Consider the following 25340-nt stretch of genomic DNA (forward strand, 5'->3'; position numbering starts at 1 on the left):
ACACCTCCAGTACATTATGATCTTTATTATAGATTTTGTAGATTTTATTCTTTGTGGTCAGGATAAAGTCATGCTTCAGAGCCTCCTTTTTATGTCTACAAGTGTGACTAGGAGTTTTCTTATGGTATCTGCGATTATATTCATTTTGCAGTTAGTTATTAATGCTGTGAGATTCAATCCTTGAATATTTTAGTTTTCTTTGGAACAAGTCAGAATAATCCATCAGCATGACAGATGTCTTTAGAAGACAGATACTCAATTTTGAAATTGTAGTTTTATAGTAGTGTACTCTAAAGTAGAAATCTATACAGGTAGACCTTTTTTGGACCCAAATATTAACAGGGGTTTGTGATCTGTCTGTGATGTAAACCATCTGCTGTGGAGGCGTCTGTGGAACTTGGTCATAGCAAATATTATGTTGAATGCCTCCTTATCAATCTGCAAGTATTGTTTTTACCACAGATAGTAATGATCATGCAGCATATCCAATGACTTTTCTTGTTCTGTCTGGTAGCTTATGTAGAATGCAGGCTTCAATGCCATAAGAGCTGGAATCACTTGCTACTATTATCTCAAGCTTAGGATCATAACAAATGAGAGAGATCAGATTTAAGTGTCTCGTATTTTCTCAAATGCAGCAAGGCATTCTGGTGTCCAACTCTATGTTTTTCTAGTTGAGAGAGAGGGGGCTTAAATTATGCATATTTTAAATAAATATTTGGTAAAAATTTGCCAAATCAAGGAACCAGAGTAGCCCTGTCAGGATCCATCCATCAAGTGTCTTTATTAATTATATGCCTCAAGTATTTTGTTTCTGATAGAAAAAAATCACATTTTGATTCCTTCACTTTAAAGCCATATTCTTTGAGATTTTCGAATATGCACATGATGTGCTTTCTATGCTATATCACAGATTTGCTGATAATTTGTATATCATTAAGATAAACTGTTGCAAATTCAAAGTTGCCCATGACCTATTGAAAAATTGCAGGCATATCATTGACTCCAAAAGCCGGCCTATTGGACTTATAAAGGCTTGTGTGCATGTTTATGCATAGTAGCTTCAACAATTTTCTTCCACTTTGATTTGAAAACATGCATCTAATAAATCTATTTTTGAAAAGAATTTGCCAACATTAATTTTACTGAATATCTCTTCAGGACTTGGGATGGACTAGTGGTGGTCTTTTAGGGCCTGATTAAACACTGTTGAAAAATCAATGCAGACCCAAATCTGATTAGATTTCTTCTTCACATAAACTGTTAACACAGCCCACTTGCTGAAATCTGAGATGATACCTGCACTTTTAAACCTCTTCATTTATTTGCTCTAGAGTTGTGGAAAGGACATTTCGCTTTTTTTTTTTTTAAATATGGGCTGGGCATTGTCCTTCACCTGGAACTGTGCTTTAATTTTAACACATTTCCCTAGGCTGCCTAAAATCACCTCAGGGAATCTTGTTTGAATTCCTGTTTTAAGGTTTTGGTGTTTGTAGTTGAGCTTTCTAATTTATGACAGAATGTGTTCATACGGTAGTCCCAAAGGTTGAATCTTTCAATCCAATCTATCCCCTATAGATTGTGTTTCTTAGAACATACACTTTGAGTTTTTTTGTAGTTCCATTCAAAGTAAAACTGAGGACAACTTCATCCAGAATGATTATGTTGTCACCTGTTACGGAACGTTCTATCTTATTTGTTCTCAGTAGATAATGCCATGTATGCTAGTTTATTATACAAAGGCCGGAACGCAAGTCAAGCTTGAATTTAACTGTCTTGTTAACGATTTTAACCATTACATATTTGTGTAAATTCCCATCTTCATGATTGCTTTACTGTGCTAGTCTTATTTTATTTCTGGGTTTCCTCGATTTTTGACATACATAAACAATGTGTTATTTCATGGCCAAGTTTACCACAATAATAGGTATTTTGTGTTTTCACTAGAAAAAAACTCATTTAGTATAAGTCACCACAGATATAACACGGTCATGGTGGTAGATTTTTTCATTTGTTCGTACTTTGTTTGTCATAAATATTTCATTGCATAATTTTACTTTTCTCTTTCTGTGGAGAATAGCATGTCAGTTTGATCTTTTTAATATGAGCAACTCCAGATTCCTCAATAGTTTTAGAGTCACTTTAAACAGATATTACCCTCTGGCAATCCTCAGCCAATTTTTTAAGTGTCAACCCTTGTTCATTCTCCAGTTTAGTTAACATGGTGCATCTAATTTTAGCATCTTCTGCTGATACCAGACCTTCTGCAAAAATAAAACATTTGAAATCGTCTGTAGTTAAATCTGTTAACTTGAAATCATGATGGTGTTTATCACCGCAAATGCCACAGCAGCAAGATAGCACATCTCTACTTTCCTATGTTTGACATCTCAGGTGCATATGTTGATAAAATTTGTTACTCCCTCTACTCAAAAAGGGAAGAGAAATAGTTAATTTAAATATAGATTTTTTACTTACCATTGAATATAATTATTAAAAGTATCCAGTTTTTCATAATCACCATACCAGTTATTTATGATGTTCTCAATGAAATCACCTTTGAAATAGAAAAATAATTTTTATTAGATAAATTTATAATAGATTACTAGAAAAAAAAAAAGAAAATTACAAAAATCGATCTATATTTTTGACATTGCTCTGGTTTTTGTCATCATATACATTTCATCAAAGCAGTAATAACTGTTTCATGAAAACCATCAGCAGATGACACATTAGAGAAAGATTAGTTTGGAAATTAATCCCTAACAGCTGTCCAACGCATAAAATGTTAAAAAAACATTGAATTGTATATTGGTCATCTCTAATATGATAGCTTAAACCATCATCCTCATTATATGCAGTATGTATGATTATTTAATTCATTTAATAGCTTTAAAAGCAATAATGAAGATTATAAATACATAGAAAATTTAATTCACTTATTCTAAACGTGCAATTGACCTAGAAAAGGTGATAAGGCATTAGTTTATGATAGAATGAAGATTAAAAATTAATACAATTAATAGAAAAAGATTTATTTTATTAACAAAACTTTTTTTCTTACCATTTGGTTCTGAGGGAATTTCATTCTTATAGAAGGCAATAATCTTAGACTGGATATTGTTTCCTAAATTAAGAAAGAAAAAAAATAACATTAATTTGCTTCTTCATTGTTTTCTTTTTATTTCTCTTCAGCTTTTGAGGAAAAAATGCCAAACATTTTGTCAGCAAACTGGATATGATTGTGTTATTGGACCACAAAGAAAAGGAATTAAATTTTATAAGGGACTATGTTGTTATACATCATTATTTATGCCTTCTTTGGAGTCAATAACTTTACTAACACCTACAGTGACCCTGAATCCACTTTATAAATGGTAACCTTGACTTAACTGTAACAAGTGACATTATTGTTTTAAACTTTTAGTGAACCAATACAAGTTATTGGACCACATGGTTATATTTAGTTAAGTCATTAAAAATAAGAATATTTGTAAGGTTCATAGCTATGTTGCATAGTAAAGGCTTCTGGATGTAATACTTACATAGATTTTATAACTCGACAATCAAATTCAGAGGTAGCTGACAACTGGGTTATAAAACAAAAGTGAGGAAATCCATCCAGTTGTTAGAATAAATAAGGTGTCTTAAGTGGAATTGAATACATGATTATATAGACACATTCCGACAAATGTCAAAACAAGATAGAAGTAGTTATACATACAGGCAGTTGTAAAGTGAACAACCAGACTGGGAGATAATACAATGTAAGTCCTGAAAGGTGAGTAATTGAGTCTCTCTGTCTCTCTCTTTGTCTCTCTCTCTTCACTCAAGACAGTCATGAAAAATGCATTCCCAAAAATAATAGAAACTAACATATTTTGAGGGTACAAATCTTCTCAGTTGTTTGTTTTGATACCACTCGGATAGAAAATTCCCCACAGTAAAAAATTATTCACCAGGTATGAACCCAGACCAGCAGAAAAAGGTGACCAACAGAAGTAGAAAAAATACTTCATATATTTTCAAAAGAAATTAAATCAACTGTACAATGCTAAGAGCCTTTTGAGCATTTTGATTAATTTGAAATTAACTTTATTATTTTAGATATTGAAGATACTAGATAGAATCATCAGGGGTAACATAAAGCTGGGATTAAATTCAAGATTTGATGCTTGTAGACATAATGGATCTAAAAAAAAATTTTTTTTTTTCTATTGCCTTTTCACCTCACACAAGGCACAGTGCCATTTTGATGTAAGGGGTTACACTCTGGAACATAATTGCATGGACACTATGTAGGGAATTTAGCAGCAAGATGACAGTTCACATTACACTTAAACTTCTGCATGTCAGTACAGTCAAGGAAATAGGAACCCGGAAGTGAATTCCAAAGTCTAGCAGTTCTGGAGAAGAAACTATTAGAGTAGAAGGCTTTCTGGCTTCTGGGGATCTGTACTGTGTAAGGTGGGATTTTGCTGCTTGTCGGGTTTGTTGAGAGTATTTACATTGAGGGAGTAAAAGGGCTTGTAGTTCGTCGGAGCATCTATCATTAAAATACTTATAAAACAGGCAGAGAGATACATTTCATCGATGGAACAGAAGCTGAAGACTGGCTGATAGTTCAGGACCAATTAGGTTAGGAGTGAGAGACTAGTAGTAGATACACTAACCGAAATGTAGCAACAATACTCCATACAAGGGCGAATGGCAGCCTTCTAGAGGTACACAATACTTTCTGGCATAAGTAACTTTCTGGCACAGAATCCACCTTTCTTGCAGCAGCTGTGGCAATACCCTTGATTTATCTGTTCCAACTCATGTTCTCTGTGAACATTAAAGCGAGGAGTTTGAACGAAGTACTTTTCAGCCATAGGTATTGGTGGTTGAGAAAGTTTCTTGTAACTATTAAAGAAAACAAGCTTAGTTTTGGCAGCATTGAATGTTAGCATCCATTTTTGTCCCCATTCCACTACAGATTGGAGGTCTTCCTCTAGGGTTTCAACTATTGCCTTAGGTATGTGTTCATTTGTTTTCCCCTCATGTCTGTTATAGAGTGTGATGTTATCAGCAAATATACCCATCTCAGAGACGGTTTTATCAGGGAGCTCACTTATGAATATCAAGAATAATAAAAGATCCAAGGATCAACCCCTTCATGAAGAGATGACCATTGTTGAATAAGAATAACCAGGGTTGAGAGAGTTTTATTGAGGGAGAAATATCAAATGTGAAACATATGTGAAGACATATAATAGGGTTTTCATAGATTGAAATTTACATAGAATTATATAGTTTCATTTCATGTTTCTGGATTTTTGAGATGATGATTGATATTTTGTATTATTTTTATTATTATTCAATAATTATACTCTCTCTTCATCCTGACTGTTATTCGCACAACATTTCAGCCAATGTAATCTCCGATCTCCTTTAAGTGTATTGTGTTGAACTCAGGAATTTTTCTGTTAAATTCTGGAATCTGCACAGAATTCAATGGCATAATAGATAAAGTACTAAGTAAAATTCAGTTGTAAGTGGCACTCTTCTAGATGTGGATGGTTCAATCCTAGTAATCTATATTCGGCTTCATATTAGTGCAGATAGCAGAATTGTACCATGTGGACGATCTTCTTTCTATCCTCTATCCCTTCCCTTTTAGCTTCATTGTCATCTTTATGCATATCCACAAAACATTTTGAAGTTACCCTCACTCCCAACTAAAACTTTAGTGAAAACAAAAAAAGAAAAAGTTGTTAAGCCACTTAATTTTCTTCAAAAAAAGTATAATTTTTTTTAGCTGTTACTACGCATTCCTCATAAAATAAAACATATTTGCAATTTTCAAAAAAAAAAAAAAAATCATGTTCTTGTAACTGATTTTATTTTTACAATTGTGTCCCACGTTTTCAAGATAAAAATTTATTTATTTATTGAAAAAAAAAAAAAGAAGCAAAATTCAAATTTGAAATTTTTATTGAACAAATACTTTTATATACTTTTCTTGAAAAAGAATTTATTTTCTTTCATTACAATTAAACTTATGGTAACTGTTTTCTTATTTTCCATTTTATTTCCCCCAATTTTATTATTTTTTTCCATTTGCTGCACTGCTGCATTTTGAATTTATCATTTCTAGTCATTTTTGTATTATCAGCAACTTCTGACTGCTACTGTAACCATGCTGAAGATGCTCTTATGATGTTGCCAGAAATAAGTACCAAAAAAACTATAATTTAAAAATTTAACAAATAATAAAATAGCTCTTAATTTATTCATGAGAGAAAAGAATATGATGGTATAAATGTGAATTACACTCTCCTCCTATGATGTTCTAGCAGTGACACCTTGCATAAATGAAAACACATAAGACTGAATCTACATGGCAAAAAATCAAGCTGTGGTTAAGCTGGCGACCACAATTCACCTGATGTCATTTGATTTCGTCTATTCACCATAATGTTGGCACATTTCAATTGTGTTTTTCTCAATTTTACATACGTAATACCAGATGGATTTTAAGTCGAAATCATTATTAATACTAACAAAAAACAACATCAAAGAGTTTCTAATGCCTATACAAATTTTTGCTCATATTTTTCTCTGACCGTGATCTTTAACACATACCATTATAAGTAGGTAATGCATTGAGTGATATTATTTTGATTAATAGAAAATGAATGATCATCAGTATGAGTTGAGGAAAGAGAGTCTGTGATTTAAATTACATAGTCGAGTTGTTACCAGCTAAATTAGTTAAGATGATCAGCCATTCCCCACTTCCTTGTTTCGGTCTTGTACTTCAGTTTGTATCATTTTTTATGCAAATACATATTAGTGGAAGGGGGACGGGGTTATATACTATACTCTCGCTGTAACACCTTGCATGAATGAAGACACGTAATACTGAATCTGCATAGTAAAATAAAAACAAGCTGTGGTTAAGACTAAAAATGGCTGCTCCACACTCTGTTCATTTGTGTATATGAAAACAACAGGAAGCAGGCTTGCCCCCTGTTTCAAAGGACCATAAATAATCCCTTTCAAATTTGTGGGGCAAGGGAAATAACTCTGCCTTAATATATTGCATCCATCCAAACTTACTTGGGATCACAGACATAATCTTTCAATTTTACGACTCCTCACTAGCCCTCCATTGGTCACCACCTCAAAATTCACTGCTTCCAAATGTCTGCTAATGGTATCCTCAATCTATTATTGATCAGATCCATAATTACATAAGACTTGGACTTGAACACATTCAAGTTGTAGTCCAGTGGGAAGCAGACAGACGGAACAGAGTTCCACAGGCGTGCAGTTCTAAGAAAGAAGCTTTGTTCATGGAATCCACGTTTTGATCTAGGCACAGATAAAGAGTGGGGAAAATCTTTCACAGTGGATTCAGCTAGATGGGTGTTTTTTCGTGAAAGATTGGCGAGGGGGGACCAGAGATTGGAGTTCAGACGAGCACCTGCCATGGAAATAACGATAAAACAAGGATAGACTCGCAACGTCTATTCTGTGGGAGAGAGGTTGCAGGGTAGAGAAAAGGGCATCCCTCACCAAGCCACAAAGTCTATTTTGTACTCTGTCAAGGCAGGATAAATATGGCAACAGTATTCCATTCTTGGATGTACTTGGCTTTTATATAGATAGAGAATTGCATCAGTAGTGAGAGATCTTCTGGAGCGGTAGAAAGATCCCACCATCTTTCCAGAAACCTTGGCAACAGACTTGATGTAAATGTTCCATTTCAGATCAGGAGTAAAGGTCAAACCCAGAAGCTTGTCAAAACACAGGGCCTCACCCAGACGAGAGCCATCCATCACAATTGATGCCAGATGGGGATCAGAGCGTTGATGATGTAAGGATAGGAGTTTGGTTTTGGATGCATTAAAGGTAACCAGCCACATCTTCCCCCACTGAACCATGCGCTCGAGATCAGAGGAGATCAGAGGAGAGAGAATCAGAGAGAACTTTGTCATTTACAGCCTTTGATGTGTTGCCGTAGATGGTCGTGTCATCAGCATAGATGTCAACGAATGATTTAAGTATGTGTTTAGGGAGGTCATTGATGTAGATCAGGAAGAGAGTTGGGCCCAGGATTGACCCCTGAGGGACTCCAGCATTTATATTGCAGGCCTCCGATTTTTGTCCATCTACCACTACTCTTATGAGCCTATCGGAGAGAAATGATTTGATGATTGAGAAAACATTTCCAGTTATACTGTAGCTGGAAATCTTGTGAAGTAGACCCTTATGCCATACCTTGTCGAAGGCCTTTTATATGTCAAGAGCAATTGCCCTAGAAAGGAAGCCTTTGTCAAGAGATTCACTAATCCTGTGGGATATAACCATCAGCACATCTGCAGTAGATCTTGCAGAGCGGAAACCATATTGTGTGTCACTAAGAAGGTTATTCCTGCTGAGGTGGTTGACTATTTCTCTATTTAATATGGATTCCAGCAACTTACTCATAACACACAGGAGACTTATTGGTCTGTACTGAGAGAGACTTTTTAGGCGACTACGTGTGAAAAGAAAGAAAAGGCTTGAAGTTTTGTTCCAAGTTCTGCAGAAGGGCAGGTCCTGTAGAATCAGCAGAAAAGAAAGTTCTGTAAAGTCAGCAGACGAGCAAGTCCCAAAAAAACACACACACACTAAAGTGCTCTTAAAGCTGCAGCAGTTCACCGATACGATCACACTGACGTCGATCCTAGAAAAAGACCCCGCCATGTTCCAAACACACTCCCTTTATCCTTCCGGCGTTCGTCCTCAGCCAATCAGCAGCCAAAGAACGGTCACATGGGGCCCAGTGATGATCGCACAATCTACAAGATGAGGACGGCGCGATTTTGGAATTTCTTTCATGTTTCGGCCATGCACGTACGCACACCGTAGGAGCGTTCCAAGGTAAGGCATGACGCGCAGACACGTGGGCGCTTCCTCCCTTCATTTTCTTTGACTCTACAGGTGGTTGACTATTTCTCTATTTAATATGGATTACAGCAACTTACTCATAACACACAGGAGACTTATTGGTCTGTACTGAGAGGGAGATGACTTATCACCTGAATTCTTAAATACAGGGCAAATTGATGAGGTCTTCCAGGGAGTCGGAAAGCACTTCTCCTTAAGGCAGCGCTTAAATAGTTTCGTAAGTATGGGAGCAAGTTCTGGTTGAAGCTTTTTTAACACTATAATTGGGATGCCATCAGGGCCAGTTGCTTTACTGGAATCTAGGTTCTTGATTAGCTTGGCGACCTCATGCATGGATATTTGTATCTTACCTAGCTTGTTCTGTGTTATAGGAGGAAATATGGGGAGTTGATGGCCTTCGTCGCATAGGGTAGAATTAGCTGCAAAGTTCTTTGCAAATAGTTTGGCCTTATCTGACGCTGATGAGATTACCTCTGGTCCATTGATAAAAAAAATAAAAAAAAAGGTCCAAGACTACATAATTGACTACTTTGAAATCACATAGTGGTACCATTACTTTTCTCCCCCTTTCCATTTTGTTTTTCATGTCCATAGCATTATAAGTGTCTGGCTTTACCAAATGAAAAGCAGTTCTTAATTGCTGTATGAAGATAAACTCAGCTGGAGAAACCCCAGTTGATGAGTTGGGAGTTATCCTATAAATGAATAAAAATCTGTTAAGTTTTGTAGTCTATTACCATCCTTTTAATTAGTTCCTTGAATGTGCGCACACTGTGCTCTGCTTGTTCATTTGAGGATAGGTGGTAAAAAGCTGTATAAATGTGCCAAATTCCACTGGCATTCATGAAATTCTTGACTTGTAAATCCAGGACTGTTATTACTCACTACCAATATTGGCAATTCATGTGTTGCAAAGATCCCTTCCATTTTCTCAATTGTGGTCATAGCAGAAGATGTTTTTATTATACATATCTCTGTCCACTTTGAGTGAGTATCCACTCATATCAAAAGCATTTGTTCCAAAAATGGACCTGCAAAATCTATGTGGACTCTTTCCCATGGCAAGCTTGAATATTTCCAGCAAGGAATGGGAACCTTGCTGAGATTACTTTGATTAAGCATGCAGGTTCTGCAAGCTTTACCGGTCTTCTCGATATCAGCATTTACATTTGACCACCACACATAACTGCAAGCAAGAGCCTTCATTGGTACGATCCCTATGAGTGTCTGATGCAGTTGCTGCAATACTTTCAATCTAGGTTTAGGCAGACTCACAACCCTGCTTCCCCATAATATCATCAACTCTGTTTACTTGTTAAAATAGGGCTTCATTGCTAATCCTGTGATATAGTGGCTCCAGCCACTCATGATGTATATACGCATCCAACTCAAAGTAGAGTCTCTTTTTGTTTTCGATGTTACCGTGACCATGGTTACTGGAATGCTAATCATCATATGTACTCTCTTAGTGTTTGGTGTGGTATCCTGTTCCTGTGTATTGATCAGAAGATGACGGAGGCAATTTGCATTTCCATTGAGGGACATTGCATGATACTCCAACTTATAATTGTAGGTGGCTATAAAGAGGGCCTAGCATTGAACCTTGGCTGCAGCATAAGAAGGAATAAGTTTGTGTTCAAAAAATAGCCTTATGGTCTGTGAACAAAGTAAAGTTGCTCCCATATAAATATTGGTGTAACTTTTTACTGTGAAATTCAGAGCCAGCCTCTCCTTCATGCGTGCAAAGTTTTGTATTTCCCCAGAAAGCATTTGTGTAATGTAGCATACTGGTTTCTCTTTTCCATCTTCCATTTTATGAGCAATTACTGCTCCCACAGAGCACCTTTCCTCATTAAGCTTCGAAGTGGTTCTAGTATCATTGGTTAATTAGGTAAATGACTGTAATAGTAGTTAACTACCCCAAGTTAGGCTTTTAATTCCATGTTTTGTGGTAGAGGAGTCTCTGTCATAGTAGCCACCTTGTCTGGAAGAGGGGCAGTACCCTCCTTACTAATTCTGAAATCCAAATATGTTACTTCAGAGAGGCGAAACTTGCATTTAATTCATTTTAACTCTAATCCTACCTTATCAAGAGCAGCCAATCCATTCCTTAGATTCTTTAGATGACTACTGTCATCACCTCAAACTAAAATGTCATCTATATGCATCTTGCAAAAGAAAATGTTCTTAAACCTCTTGTCTATTTCCCTTTGAAAAATCCCTATGGCACTGTGCACACCAAATTGTAATCTGGTGGGCTGGTATAATCTCTGGTGAGTATTTACTGTTATCAATTCCTGAGTTTCTTCATCTAACTCCATTGCTGATAGGCGGGCCTCAAGTCAAGCTTGCTAAATTTCTGACCCTCTCTCAAAGTGGAAAATATATATTCTGTTTGAGGTATGGAGTAGTTGTCACATGGTGATGCATGGATCACTGTTTGCTCTTCAGATCTGGATGCTACCGTTATCACTTTTGGCAACCGGTGCAATGAGGGCTGCTCACCAAGAGTACACCATTCTTTTATAAATTCCTTTGGTTTCCAGGTGATCTAGCTCTTTCTTCACATCTGCTTTTATAGCCTAAGGCACTGGTCTTGCCCAACACTATCTTATCAATGGGTATTTTCATTTTAAAATCTCTTAAGCATCCTATTTTTTCACTGAATACCAATTCAAATTGTTAGAAGCTTTTCTAACGTTAAAGGGAAATCTTTCCAATACATCATATGTACATCATAAAGGAAACATCGCTCTCCAATCTAGTGTTACTTTCTTTAACCAGTTGTGGTCAGATAGAGTCCGTACATTTCCTTTCACCATAAGCAAAAGCAGCTGATGCTTTAATCTACTCTGCATTACTGCCACCTCTGTGATCCCATGTGATTTCACTAACTCACCAGTGTACATTCTTAACTTTACATGGCTTCCTTTTAGATCCTGAATTTGGCCAATTTTTAAAAAGTTTTTCTTAGCTCATTACTGAGCATGAAGCCCCTGTATACACTTCCATGACCACCTTCTCTTGGTTAATTAGTAGTTCCACTAATACTGGTGGTATCCAAAGTGTAGCGACTGTGTGTAAGTGTAGTTTTTTTTATGTTTATTTCCTCTTTTTCTGCACAACAATTATCCTCCACATTGTTCATCATCCTCCTTTCTATAATGTGCTGTTGAACTTATAGTCTTGCTCTCTTCTTGCCTACATTTCTAATGAGTATGCCCAATCCAACTACATTTGAAATATTCCTTGCTTTTAAACTAGAACTTATCCGCCGGGTGGGCAGTGCTTCCATGATAACATTCTCATTTCAATGGTAACCTCTGGACAGATGTTTCACTTTCACTTGTCAGTGCTCACAGCATTAACTTAAAAATTTTTTTGCATATTCCATGGACACTGTTATTTTATTGATCTTGTCCAATGTTAACATTCTTCGCCAAAGAAATGCTCCTGTATTTTCTTGTCCTTCACTCCCACAACCAAAGGTCCTGGATATGACCTTAAACTATATCCGATGGTAAGGCTCCAGCTTGCAGGCTTTGTGAAGTGTGGAGCCACCCCTTAATTTCCATTGCTCCCAGGTCCACTCTGACCTGGAGTGGTAGTACCTGTTAGGGTCCCAACTATGGGTTAAATAGAAACTGACAATAAAAGAAAACTTTTTCTTCAAAACCACTGGATTCGGCATTAAATGACCTAAAAAGAGTTGATATGCCGTAAAACAAAAACAACCAACCAACAACCAACCCACAACAAAATGATCATGTATATGTTCATTCACATTTTCTTAATTAAAAGTTGCAATGCTGTAACATTTTTCGCTATTCACTGATCGACTTACCTTTTTTTTCCCTCGGGTTGAACAAAAAATGTTCATGTATCTCATTGGGAGCTGGACTGATGTGTCTCTTTATTAGAGTACACAATTCTTTGAACATTTTCTGCTCAGGCTTGTTCTTGGCTAGACGCTTGACGATTAGCATCAATAACAGATAAAAACAAAATAGCATGCTTCTTACCTTCTCTCAACACATCGTTGGCAGTAAAAAAAAAACTTTACCCTTTTAACATAGTGCAACTATTCCTTTACTGCACTATCTCATTCTTTAATTGTGCCTAAAAATACGATTTTATCCTTTCCTCGCAGATGCAGCAACTCTTTTACTCCAGTTCACTGGGTTGTAGGTTTTTGCAGTTTTTTTTCTTTTTTAATTGTTAGTTATTTCTCTGCATTATTTGTGCTTTGATGCAAACTATTATGTTCTAGCAGTAACACCTTGTATGAATAAAGACACATGATACTGAATCTACATGATAAAAAAAAAATCAAGATTTGATTATATGACCTTCACCTTCACTGAGGTGCGCGACGACACACAAAAAAAAATAGCCTCTTAATCACCTGCTAATGCACGCGTCACTGTAACGTCCAATGACGACAACAACAACAACAACCTTCTCACTCGATCTGCCTTTTATACCACTATCTCAATCCCTCCTCTTGCGCATGCGCCCGTAGATTCCTGACAACCTCGAGACTTCCGCTTATAAAAAACCAAGTTTTGTTGTCGTGCATGCCTATACAAGGCACAAATACATGGGCGTTTGTTTTGTTGGTAAGTACTACACTCTCCCCTTATCTGGTGATCACATAGAGTGCACTGCGGGGGTGGCCTCTTAGTTCGTTGGCTTCTGCGAAGGGTGGTATTTACAATCTCGGATTCAGGTTCTGGTTCTGGTTCTGGGTGTGGTTCTGGTTCTGATCCTGCCTGATCAGACGAACTAAAACTACCACTCTCTTGCTCGGTGACCGCACTCATCAGCAGCTCATCATCTGATGATTCATCGCTCTCTGTAGTTGTGGGATGTACTTCACTAGCTGGGCGAAGATCGCGCACATGGCATGGGGTTCCATCAACAAGGACCGACTGCTGGCTGACCACTCCAGATATTTGTCCTCGCTTGAACTTGGTGGTGCACCGGTTTCCAGGGGGTCTAACCCAAACTGGATCCCCTACCTTGTACTTGTCATGACTCTCCTCGTTGATTGGCTGGACAGTGTCAATGCTCTTTATCCTAACACAGTATTTGTGTATGGCATTGGCCGGTGCTGTTGTTAGTGTCTTCCCATCCTTTGGTGTGATGTTATACCAATGCGTTGCCTCCGTAATGGTGTATTGCTTTCTGGCAGCAATTCTCTTGATGCTGCGATGGTTCCTCTCAGCAATGCCATTCCCTGATGGCACATGAGCACATCGCAGTCATAGTCGGACACCCCACTCATTCAATAACTGCCGAACTTGGTGGCTATAAAAAGCAGCATCGTTGTCCGTCAATATCTCTTCCAGCGCACCTCACTCAGAAAAGATAGATGACAGTTGGCAGACAACATTCGCTGAGTCCTGCCTGGTCATTTGCCGCCACACCGCAAAACGAGTGGGTCCACAGTCGATAAGGGTTAGAAAGGGCTTACCACTGTAATGGGTAATATCCATCGCTAATCGTTGCCACACATGCTCAACCTCTAATCGCCCCTTCTGCCATTGCTCAGGTGCAGGATCGATAGACTGGCATGCCTCACAGTGCTTGATGATCTGCCTGACATCTGCCCTTGTCACTGCCAGGTCCACATGCCTCGCAAAATACAGAGTTCTTTTGATACCTGGATGCCCACTCTGCACATGAATTCTTTGTATTTGGCATGAGCTAATCGCGCCAACTGTGCAAGATCGAGCAGCGAACTCCACGCCTGTCTTCACAGCTTCATACCATTTGTGAGGCACACGGGTTAGTTGGTCTGCACGATTACAGTGTGATGCCACGAGCGTTACACTCACCGACAGGTCATACTCTGATACCAGACTCTTCAGGGTGTTTAGCCTCCGCCGGATTAACATCTCACTGGCTGCCTTAGTGCGGACTCTCGTTCGTCCCGAAAGAGCATTGGACACCCAGTGGTAGACGCAGAGAGAATCCGTGTACAAGTGCAACTTCTTTGACTGCCATTGCAGTGCCAGATTTAAATCCTTCACAACAGCATCCAGTTCCTCCAGGTTGATGTGTTGAGCATCATTCACGGGTCGCAGCCAGCACGCATCTTCAATTACGTTTCCACGTTGCTCCAATAACACTCCCAATGCCAAAGAACTAGCGTCAACCCACACATTCACAGTGTCCCCATCGACACACCGTTCTCCACGGGCAGGGTCCTCTTTGTTAACTCTCTCTAGAGTTTCTGTCGTCATCAGAGTTAGAAGAGCATCATCAGATACATCATCCCAACCTGTAGTTACTAAACTGCATTTGAGGACGCCCACAGCTGCTTGGAGCCAGCCACATGCTGGTAAGTGACCAATAAGTTTCCCACATAAGGAAAAAATAGTCCGCTGCGTAATAACATCAGGGATGTTTGGAATTTCACTGCCACACCTCCATCGTAAGGTACCGGCTTTCCCACAAACGTCCAATCCTAATACCCGTGCTCCATCCCTCAGACGTTCGGGATCCTTGCACTCCAACCCGAATTTAGCTAACTTTTCTCTGACGTGCGATGCAGATTGTATATCTTCATTGATGTACACATCGTACATTAGAGGCCGATGTTGCATCCTCAGTGGTCTTTTCCTGGGACAACACTGCATTTACGATGGTCTTCATGATTTGCGGTGCCACATTCAGCCCAAAGCCAGGTCGAGTAAGGCAGTATCTCTGACCCTGGAACCACACTGTCTGGAACGGCCACAATTTCTCATCCACTCGCACCTGCAAATAAGCCTTCCACAAGTCTACTATAGACACATTGGAGCCCTTCTGGCGCCATTCTCTCAGCTTGCTGGCGCACACATCAGCATCGGCAGTGTACGTCTCAATGTATCTATTGAGTTCACAATAGTCCAGCACCGGACGAACTTTTGATTTGTTATGCTGGACTACTGCTATTAAGGGAATCAGACCCTTGGGTGGTCCCAGCTTGTTGGGGTAGGGGATCAGCCATCCATCCTGGATCCATGCCTCAGTTTCCTTCTCGTATTCATTATGGGCCTTATCGGGTATCGAGTACTCTCCAATGCTATTCTTGAGTTCGGTTGGCGCCCTTCCTTCTGTCCACTTCCACGATGCAGTCCATGCTTTTTGGTGATGGTCATAGTCCACCTTAAAATCAGGCCGATCAATGTGAACTGCAGGTTTCTACAGCTCCACGAAGAAGATGTCCACGGTTTCTCCTGGCATGAGCTTCCTAGCGGCAAATGTTTCGTAGGCCGTGCAGGGATCCATGGCAAATGCCTTGTATAAAGCATTTTTTTATACAGGTAACATCAGCCTTCTCCACGGCACTAAGTTGCTGATATACACTTAGGGTGCCTCCAGCCAATCTCAGGGGAATCACGGTATGCATCCCCTTTACTTCACAGAGGTTGCAGGTCAGCTCAACCCTTTCGACCCAGTCGACAACAGAAGTGGATCTGTCGAATTTGGGTATCAGTTTTAAATCAAACTTTGCCCCAGCCATAGTTGTCCAGGAAAAGAGACAAAATGAAATGGCCGAAATAGCTTATGACCTTCACCTTCACTGAGGTGCGCGACTTGACACACACAAAAAAAAAATAGCCTCTTAATCACCTGCTAACGCACGCGTCACTGTAACATCCAATGACAACAACAACAACAACCTTCTCACTCGACCTGCCTTTTATACCACTATCTCAATCCCTCCTCTTGTGCATGCGCCCGTAAATTCCTGACAACCTCGAGACTTCCGCTTATAAAAAACCAAGTTTTGTTGTCGCGCATGCCTATACAAGGCACAAAAACGTGGGCGTTTATTTTGTTGGTAAGTACTACAGATTAAGACCAAAAACGGCTGCTCCACGCTCTCTTTGTGTATATGAGAGCAAGAAGTAGGCTGTGACCACTGGTTTAAAGGGACATAATTAATCCCATTGGAAATTGTGGAGTAAGGGAAACTCTGCCTTAATATATTCCTTGCACCCTCCAAAGATAATTGAATTGAAGAATGTACAAAAAAAGAAAGAAAGACAAATAAACATGGGAAGGAGATTTTTGCATGTTGGTAAAGTCAAAGAAATAGGGAGCAGGGAGAGAATTCTGCAATCTTGCAGTTAGTGTTATTAACCGTGGCAATTGATAGTTGAAAAGGTTTCTATATGGCCTCCATTCCACGGAAGACTGGAGGTCTTTTTTCTAAGGATTCGGTCGTTGTCTTGTGTATGTGTTTATTAAATTTGTTAAAATGTTGAGAATGAAGTCCCAATCTTGAACACAACTGCATTGGAAGGGGGTCGTTTATGAAAACCAAAAATAAAAAATGTCCAAGGATCGACATTGGGTATACTTACATTAATATAATGCAGATATATTGCCATCAAGGGCAACCTGGATCTTTCTTTTGTGTCTGAGTGTTTGATTATATAATATATATTCTTACAGTAATACAATAAAAATTAATGTTCATGAGAAGACTTTGATGTCAAACCTTGTATTTGGAAATATTTAGCTCTAATGCTCTAGCTTCACGGGATTTTTCTATAGCATGATATAAGCATTCAGAGATGACCATTAGAATTTTTTAATATTTTTTTTTTATTCAATTTTCACCCCAAACAAGGCACAGTGCTACTTTGAAGTAGGGGGCTACTATCGGGGACATAATTTGCAGGGGCACTATGAAGGGAGATGAGCAGCAGGATGCTTGTTCACATTGCACTTGAACTTCTGCATATCAGTACAGTTTGGAACCGGTGACTTCACCCCAAGTAAATGGTTGACGTGTACCTAGCCGATTTATGGAAGTTATCTGTACCATTTGGTGGAGTCAACGACAAGATATTAAGCTGTGCCTTTTTAGTAAGCTTACCTGAGAAGATCAGTAAACTGTTGCAGGCATCATCACAAATTGATTAATTGACAACAGATGAGTTATTGGCCTGAGTTCGAAACATCTGTAAGGAACAGGAACCAATTGCAGCAGCAGCTACTATTTGACATGCAGTATTTGAACCGCATGGAGGCAATGTGGATTCTTTCCCAGGTAGCAATAAGCACGAGAGCCTGGTGTGCTATAAATGTGGGAAGGCCAATCATTTTGCTAACAAGTGCTGGAGTCAAAGTGATATGAGGGGTGTTTATCCATTAGCGCAGAGAACAGTACAATGCTATTGCTGCAATAAGTTTGGGCACATATTTCACAACTGTTCAGGAAATGAAGTTGGGGAGGCAAGGTACTATCATCACCCTTGCCCCCTGCCAAGCAATAAACACAGGATTGGCTGTCATTGGAGTTAAAATTGACAATGTACCGGGTTCAGCACTTGTAAACATGGGGTGTTCCTGGTCTATAGTTTATGCACATCATTGTCAGCTGTGGTGAAAGCAACCAGTCGGCTTATAACAATTAATGGCTTATCCCGAGCATGTTGTGGTGTAAGGAGTGTCACGATCTGTATTGAGAAAGGTGACACAGTCAAAGCTGATGTTCTGATGATGCAAGAAAAAAATCCTTTAGCTATGACATGATTGTAATTGATGCAATACAAGCACTAGGAGGTGCCATGATCTCAGCAGCTCGAGGTGTAATGCTTGGTGGAGGGAAAGAAGTCTGTGTAGCTATGTCTATTGAAGAAAAGGACTTCTATGCTAATTTTGATGGCCGAGATGTTGACTAGAGTATATAGGAATGATACTGTCTGGGGTAAGTGGCATGTACCTGGAAATAAACTGAATGCATGGGTTGACGCAAGTTCACTGGCTACAGGTGTCGTGTTGGAACAATTAGGTGCTGTTGTGGAAGATGCATGCTGGCTTTGTCCGAAGAATGATGCCCAGCATATAAATTTGGCAGAACTTGATACCACGCTATTTAATCTTGCATTGCAACGGCAGGCCAAGGTTGTGCATCTCCACACTGACTCATTGTGTGTTTACCACTGGTTGACTGACACCTTGACTGAAAAGGCTTGAGTTAAGACTAAAGCTGCAAGTGAGAAGTTAGTATGAAGGAGACTGGCGATAATAAGCTTCTAGTTGATGAATACAGCTTGCAGCCGTCTTTCTTGAACGTGGTGCCCTACTTGAAATCATGACTGATAATGCCATTACATTTCGATGTCAAGAATTTTAGAAATTCACACATGAATGAGGAATTGGAGGGTAATTTCATCTCAAATCATCCAGAAAAAAAACATCTCAGATTTTTTCCAAACATTCACCGTATGTTGATATCATAAAAACTAGGGAATCTTGAAAATTTGAGCTTTTAACTCTAAGTGGTTCTGGAAATATTGCAATTTTGGTATTTTACATATATTGCATCGAGGCGCAAATTCGCAAAATTATGAAATTATGTTTTTGGACATAAATCAATTTCTAGACTAGGTAAAACCTTGAAAATTTGCATGGACAAAGTTTTCCACACAAGGAATCCAAACCTCTGGAAATGAATTGTTTCTTATTTATTGAACTTTTGAGCCGAAATTTGGGTATTGGTCTAAGGCGACTCAAAACACATGTGGCACTATTGGAAATTGAATTTTTTTTTGTTCCTAGACATTCTTGATAGTCTAAACTTAAATTCCCCAAAAAAGGTGTTTGGTTCTTTCCTCGTTATCTCACAATCGAACTTCAAAGATGGACAGTTTTACGGGCCTCACTTCCAGACAGAACAGTGTACAAGGAGTCACTTGACTTCACCATAAACAGGAAATCCTGAATTTTATTTTGACTTCCTGTTCATTTAAGAAGTGGTATTGCTGCTTTCTGGTGTTTCTTTAAGTTGGCTGAAACTCTTTTGTTTGTTTTTTTTTGTTTGATGCAAAGATGCAAGTAGCAGGTAAAGCCAAGTAACCGGATAGCTGACAATCGAACCTCTAAAATTGGCCAATCACAGTGGACAATCCTAAATAATAAACTGCATGTGGTGAGGATACAATGTGTTTGTAGCATTTATGAATCCCTAAAAATTCTCATGGCCCCCTGTGATTAACCCATATTTTAGGTTTAATTGTGAGCTAGTGAAGAATAAACAAAAACCCATTTTATTGGTAATCAATGCGGTGGGTACGGATACTAAGAATGGTGCCTATGCTGGGTGGGTACATGGTTTGGATTTTTTGGCACGATAGTACATTAAAGTCAAAAACTATCAACACAACACAACATCTTATGAGTGTAAGGCAACATATGCTGTCACGGTTTTATCGTAATCCTCATCAGAAATAGTAAAGCTCCTTCCACTTGAGTTTCTTTTAGGTATGTAGATGCTACAAATGATGTTTTTGAAAGGAACAGGACACAGGTCAGCACTGCGAGACCAGTTGAAAGTTTTACGTGGACCATGGAGGTGCATGAACTGAACATCAACATCGCCTTCATTGAGGTTTACTTTCTACACCAATCCGACCCACCAGAATGAGTTGTACACATATGTTATGTACGTCGAAGGACCAATGTCAACATGAGTGGGGATTTTAAAGTCGTGAATGTCAACAAATGAATTGTCCTCACTACAGAGTTTGTGTCCGATCTTGCATCCTGATTGTGGAACAAAATGATAACTACTTCTCATCCTGGGTACTGTTTTTCCATCCATAAACCTCTTCTTCATTCTATCCCTCATTTCAGCTTGGCACACTTCCAGTACTGCTTTGTAAGTTAGAATCTGGTTGTTTAATGGTCTCTGCAAGCTTTGCTTAGCTCCATGCCGTTTAACGGCACCACCAATCCCATCACAAGGGGATTTCCCATGGTTGGTTGCAAAAAATAGCCACTCAGCATCAATACCGTAATCATCTTTGTGGGAGCACAGATTAAGAAAATTTTTAAAGTTCTTATATTGGCCACCGCAACCATCTGAAACAGAGATTTTGTTGATACCAGTGAGATGTTGTTTAATGAAATCTGTCATCATGCTCTGTATTTTGTGAACAAAGCAAGTGTCGTATGTATTGTTGTCAGAGATAAAACATAGCAAGTGATGCTGCAGAACTCCCACTTCATCTTTGTAGTATATTACAAGGGGGTGAAGTGTGCAGTATTCTTTGCTCCAGTGAAAACTTTGTATTTCATCATGAATGAGAACCTGATAATTTTCAGTGAAATCCCCCCAATACCATGACCTCATTTTTTCTCAAATTTTCTTTTTTTGCCTTCACATAACGTGCTTGGGCTTTGATGAGGTATGAGTGTCGAGTCATTTCATTAATCTTCTCCACAAGAAGCTCCTTGTAATCCCCATATGTTGTTGTAAGTGTCAACAGGGCAGCTCGATCAGTTGTCTGCCATTGGCAGTAGTGGAATTCGGATTCCATATCCAGGTGTGACAGTTTACTGTCCAGGAACTGTTCCAGAGTTACACTCCCAGGACATGATTTGCAATGATGCATCATACAGACCCTGTTATCTGTGTCACAAACCAGTTTCTCAATCAAGTCTTTGTATGTGCATTTTCAGTCAATTGCGTCAACAAGCAACACTGCATTTTGATGGGTGCTGCACACACAAACTGAATGGGTCCCTGATGAACCAGAGAGGACACACCACTTTGGCCTAAGAGAGCAGAACTTGGAGAAGCCAATTTTCACATTTGGATATTTTGCTTTGAATGCAGCAAACATTTCTGACAGGTTACAAAGAACCAGACATTTTTGTTTGTGCACATTCTGTCTGACACTTACATAATCCTTCTTACTTGGCATCTGGTGACTGTATTCGTCACCTTCATAAAAACTCAGTACCAGGTCAAAAGTTTCCCGAGGAAAGGATTTTCTTTTCTTTGGATCTGGTGTTGAAATGCCACCAACCTTTTTCAGATCCCGGCCGTCTGATTCAGGTACTCACTCATTCCAAATTGTTGAACAGCAAATTCACATGACCACTTGTCTGGTACCAGAGTCAATATTTGGATCTTCTGAGGGTACATAGCCGTTTTCAGTTTTTCTCATATCAAATCATGCAGTCGATCCAACTCTGCAGCCTTCCACTGGACATCATTTTTCTCAAAATCAGAATCAGATGTATCGAGCATATTCCCTTCAACATCGTAGGCTTCTGTCAGGGCGGATTTGTATGTGTTTATCACTTTCTGGAGTTTCTATTTAGAACTGCTCACAGCAATACCACTTCTTAAATGAACAGAAAGTCAAAATAAAATTCTGGATTTCCTATTTATGGTGAAGTCAAGTGACTCCTTGTACACTGCTCTGTCTGGAAGTGAGGCCCGTAAAACTGCCCATCTTTGAGGTTCAATTGTGAGCTAACGAGGAAAGAACCAAACACCTTTTTTGGAGAAATTTAAGTTTAGACTATCAAGAATGTCTAAGAACAAAAAACAAAATCAATTTCCAATAGTGCCACAATTTTTTTTGGGCCACCTTAGATCAATACCCAAATCTCGGCTTAAAAATTCAATAACTCGGAAATAATTCATTTTCAGAGGTTTTAAACGTGATATTTGGATTCCTTGCGTGGAAAACACTGTCCATGCAAATTCTCAAGGTTTTACCTAGTCTAGAAATTGATTTATGTCCAAAAACATAATTTCATAATTTTGTGAATTTGCGCCTCGGCGTGATATATGTAAAATACCAAAATTGCGATATTTCCGGAACCGCTTAGAGTTAAAAGCTCAAATTTTCAAGATTTCCTAGTTTATATGATATCAACGTGTGGTGAAAGTTTGGAAAAAATCTTAGAGGTAAGGGTGTCATGGTCTGGATGATTTGAGATGGAATTACCCTAGAATGCATTACCGATGTGCATATTTTCCTGAAGGTAACAGTATAGCGAAGCACGATCAAAATAATTGCAGCCAGGACACAGTCCTCAATTCCAGAAGCTATGTACTGGTATAATAAGACACCCAAAGACGATGCAACACCAGCAACTCCACCAGCCAATGGTATTTACCACTACGAACAGCGTATAAAAGGAATAGATGTCAAACCATCAGTGGTTAGAGTTGTCAATACACCATATAAAGTGGGAGGCCATGTTTGGGTAAAACCTCTGAATGCTGGGGGCACTGCAAAATTTTGTAGAGGACAAATAGATAAAATCATAAGTCCTCAGACTATGTGATGGTGTACTACATCACGTGAAAGATATCCCGTCATGCTTCTTCTGATTCTGTGGACAATGAGGAGTGTCACAGTTCAGTGATGATCCTGATCGCCTACTGCACCTTCAGATGAGCATAGAAACACCACCTACAGAACCAGATGAAGGAATGATGGGACATACTGGTGACGATAGTGATGAGAACGATGGACATGAGGAAGTAATGCTTCCAATTCCTCATCAAAGTACCCGAGAAAGACGAATACTGCCCACCCCTCTTGATTGTGAAACACCACCTAAAGAACCATAGAGGCGATGATGTAACATACTAAGGAAGATGGAAACACAGAAGAGATGCCTCGGATTCGTCGAAGAAGTACCCTACAAAGCTGGATATTGTTTCCCTGCCCTGATTGTGAAACCGCCAATGGAACCATGAGAGGGAATAAGGGAACATACTGATGGCAATAACGGTGGTAATGAGGAAGATGGCAATGAGAAAATGATGCCCCCGATTCTTAGAAGAAGTACCGAACAAAGACGACTGCCCCCCCCTGCCCTGTTTGTGATCATGAGATCAAGGGGAGTATAGGGAAACATATGACTTAGTTGACTATCATGTGTGCATGATTCAAAGGGTCGTTTGTAGAACAAAATGAAAGAGAAAGAAAGGAAGAACTAACATGGTGAGAAAGTTTGTTATATAGTGAATAATCACGTGACTGTGAATCTTTATGCAAATGAGACTGGTCTATAAAAGCAGATGTGAAGCGAGCATGAGGCGAGTTGAGAGAAGGCGTGTTACTTATGCAGATATGTGGAAGTCAGCTGTAAAGATCATTGTGTTTGGAAGTTGGAAGTTTTGAGAACAGTGTTGAATTTAATCAAGAAATTGGTGATTTGAAGTGCAGAATAAATAACACTTGAGTTATTTAATTATAGTTTCAGAAAACAAAAATAAAATTTAATAAAAACCCTCACAGTTGAATATGTATTTAAAATGGTTAAAACATTTAAATCCTTACTTTTATTAGTATTTTTAAGATTTAAGATAATTAATAAAACAAAATTATTCAGTTTTGTTAAATTCATTTGCTTTTTATATTTGCAGGATTTATTTTTTTTCAGGCAAAGACTAAGTATATTCATTTTATAAGTGATAATTTATTGTGGAGAAATTTTTTTTTCACAATAACACTGCGAACATGTTCATTTGTTGTTTTATTTTTATGGAATACTTAACTAATGCTGATGACAAGAACAAATCTAATTGTTGAAATTAAATTAAAACAAGTTGCAGTGTTTTTTCCATATGTTTTTCCATGCATTCATGTGCAATTATGACAGTAAAATGTTGATGCTTTTTACAGTTAACTTCAATGTTTCCAATAAGAAATCGATTACTACTGTCATCATGATGTAAACAGTATTCTCCATCTCAATTCCTGATCAATGCTGGGAAATGTGCTAGTACTATTATATTTAATAAATAATTCTAAAGTTATAATCATTATTTGCAACTGCCAGCCCAATCGTCTGATTTGATTTGGGGCCTGGGGATAAACAAAATTTATCAAAAACAGAAAACTGAAATCAGTTTCTAAATTCATTATATAATATACTAGCCGCTCTGGCTGATGAAATATTCCATACTTCAATAACTCCATAAAACTTGATCGTCTCAAGATAATCAAATAGGTAAATCATGTTTTTCCCATAAACCAAATCATCATAGTGGAAAAGTGGAAGATGCCCTCACAAACAATTATGTGTCTTTGATTTGGTCAACACAAGCAATAAGCCTGTGTTAGTGTATATATATATATATATATATATATATATATATAAATATATATATATATAAATATATATATATATATATATATATATATATAAACATATATACATACACATACATATATACATACACATACATATATACATACACATACATATATATATATATATACATATGTGTGTGTGTGTGTGTAAATCAACACTTTTTTATGTTTAAGAAAAATTCAATTAGGTTTTAAGTTAAATTTTGTAAGAAATCTAAACACACTATTGAAACTTTCTCTCGATTCTTAGCAAACTATAGAAAAGTATTAATTATAGGCATAAAAACCTGAAATATATCAAAACAAAAAAAAAAAAAAACAAGTTTATAGCGATGAATGGAAAGTATATAGGGCATCCCATTTGATTTGAGATTTCCGCAGTCTACTGTTAATCATTCAAGTTATTTTGTGCATTAAAACAGTAATGCATATACACAGACAAGAGAAAACTATTGCATAATTCAAAATATTATTTACAATAATTTT

General features: G+C 38.2%; 2 protein-coding genes across 3 annotated transcripts in view; one reads left to right on the forward strand and one right to left on the reverse strand.

Moving 5' to 3' along the window:
• Positions 1 to 4233, forward strand: part of LOC145252847 (BLOC-2 complex member HPS5-like) — an 84561-nt gene extending 80328 nt beyond the window's left edge. The window contains exon 4 of the mRNA XM_080112860.1: positions 3196 to 4233. Within this exon, the coding sequence (XP_079968986.1) occupies positions 3196 to 3202 (7 nt within the window). The 3' untranslated portion in view covers positions 3203 to 4233. The remainder of the gene's footprint in view (positions 1 to 3195) is intronic.
• LOC145252846 (opioid growth factor receptor-like protein 1) overlaps positions 1 to 25340 on the reverse strand; it is a 112352-nt gene that overhangs the window by 21553 nt on the left and 65459 nt on the right. For both annotated transcript variants that reach the window (XM_080112859.1, XM_080112858.1), the window contains 2 exons: positions 3065 to 3127; positions 2479 to 2557 (listed from right to left, as the gene is read on the reverse strand). In XM_080112859.1, coding sequence (XP_079968985.1) covers positions 2479 to 2557; positions 3065 to 3127 — 142 coding nt within the window. The remainder of the gene's footprint in view (positions 1 to 2478; positions 2558 to 3064; positions 3128 to 25340) is intronic.

The sequence above is a fragment of the Euprymna scolopes genome, chromosome 29 (assembly GCF_053919585.1).
Source record: "Euprymna scolopes isolate OS-2025 chromosome 29, ASM5391958v1, whole genome shotgun sequence".
In the NCBI taxonomy this organism is placed as follows: Eukaryota; Metazoa; Mollusca; class Cephalopoda; order Sepiida; family Sepiolidae; genus Euprymna; species Euprymna scolopes.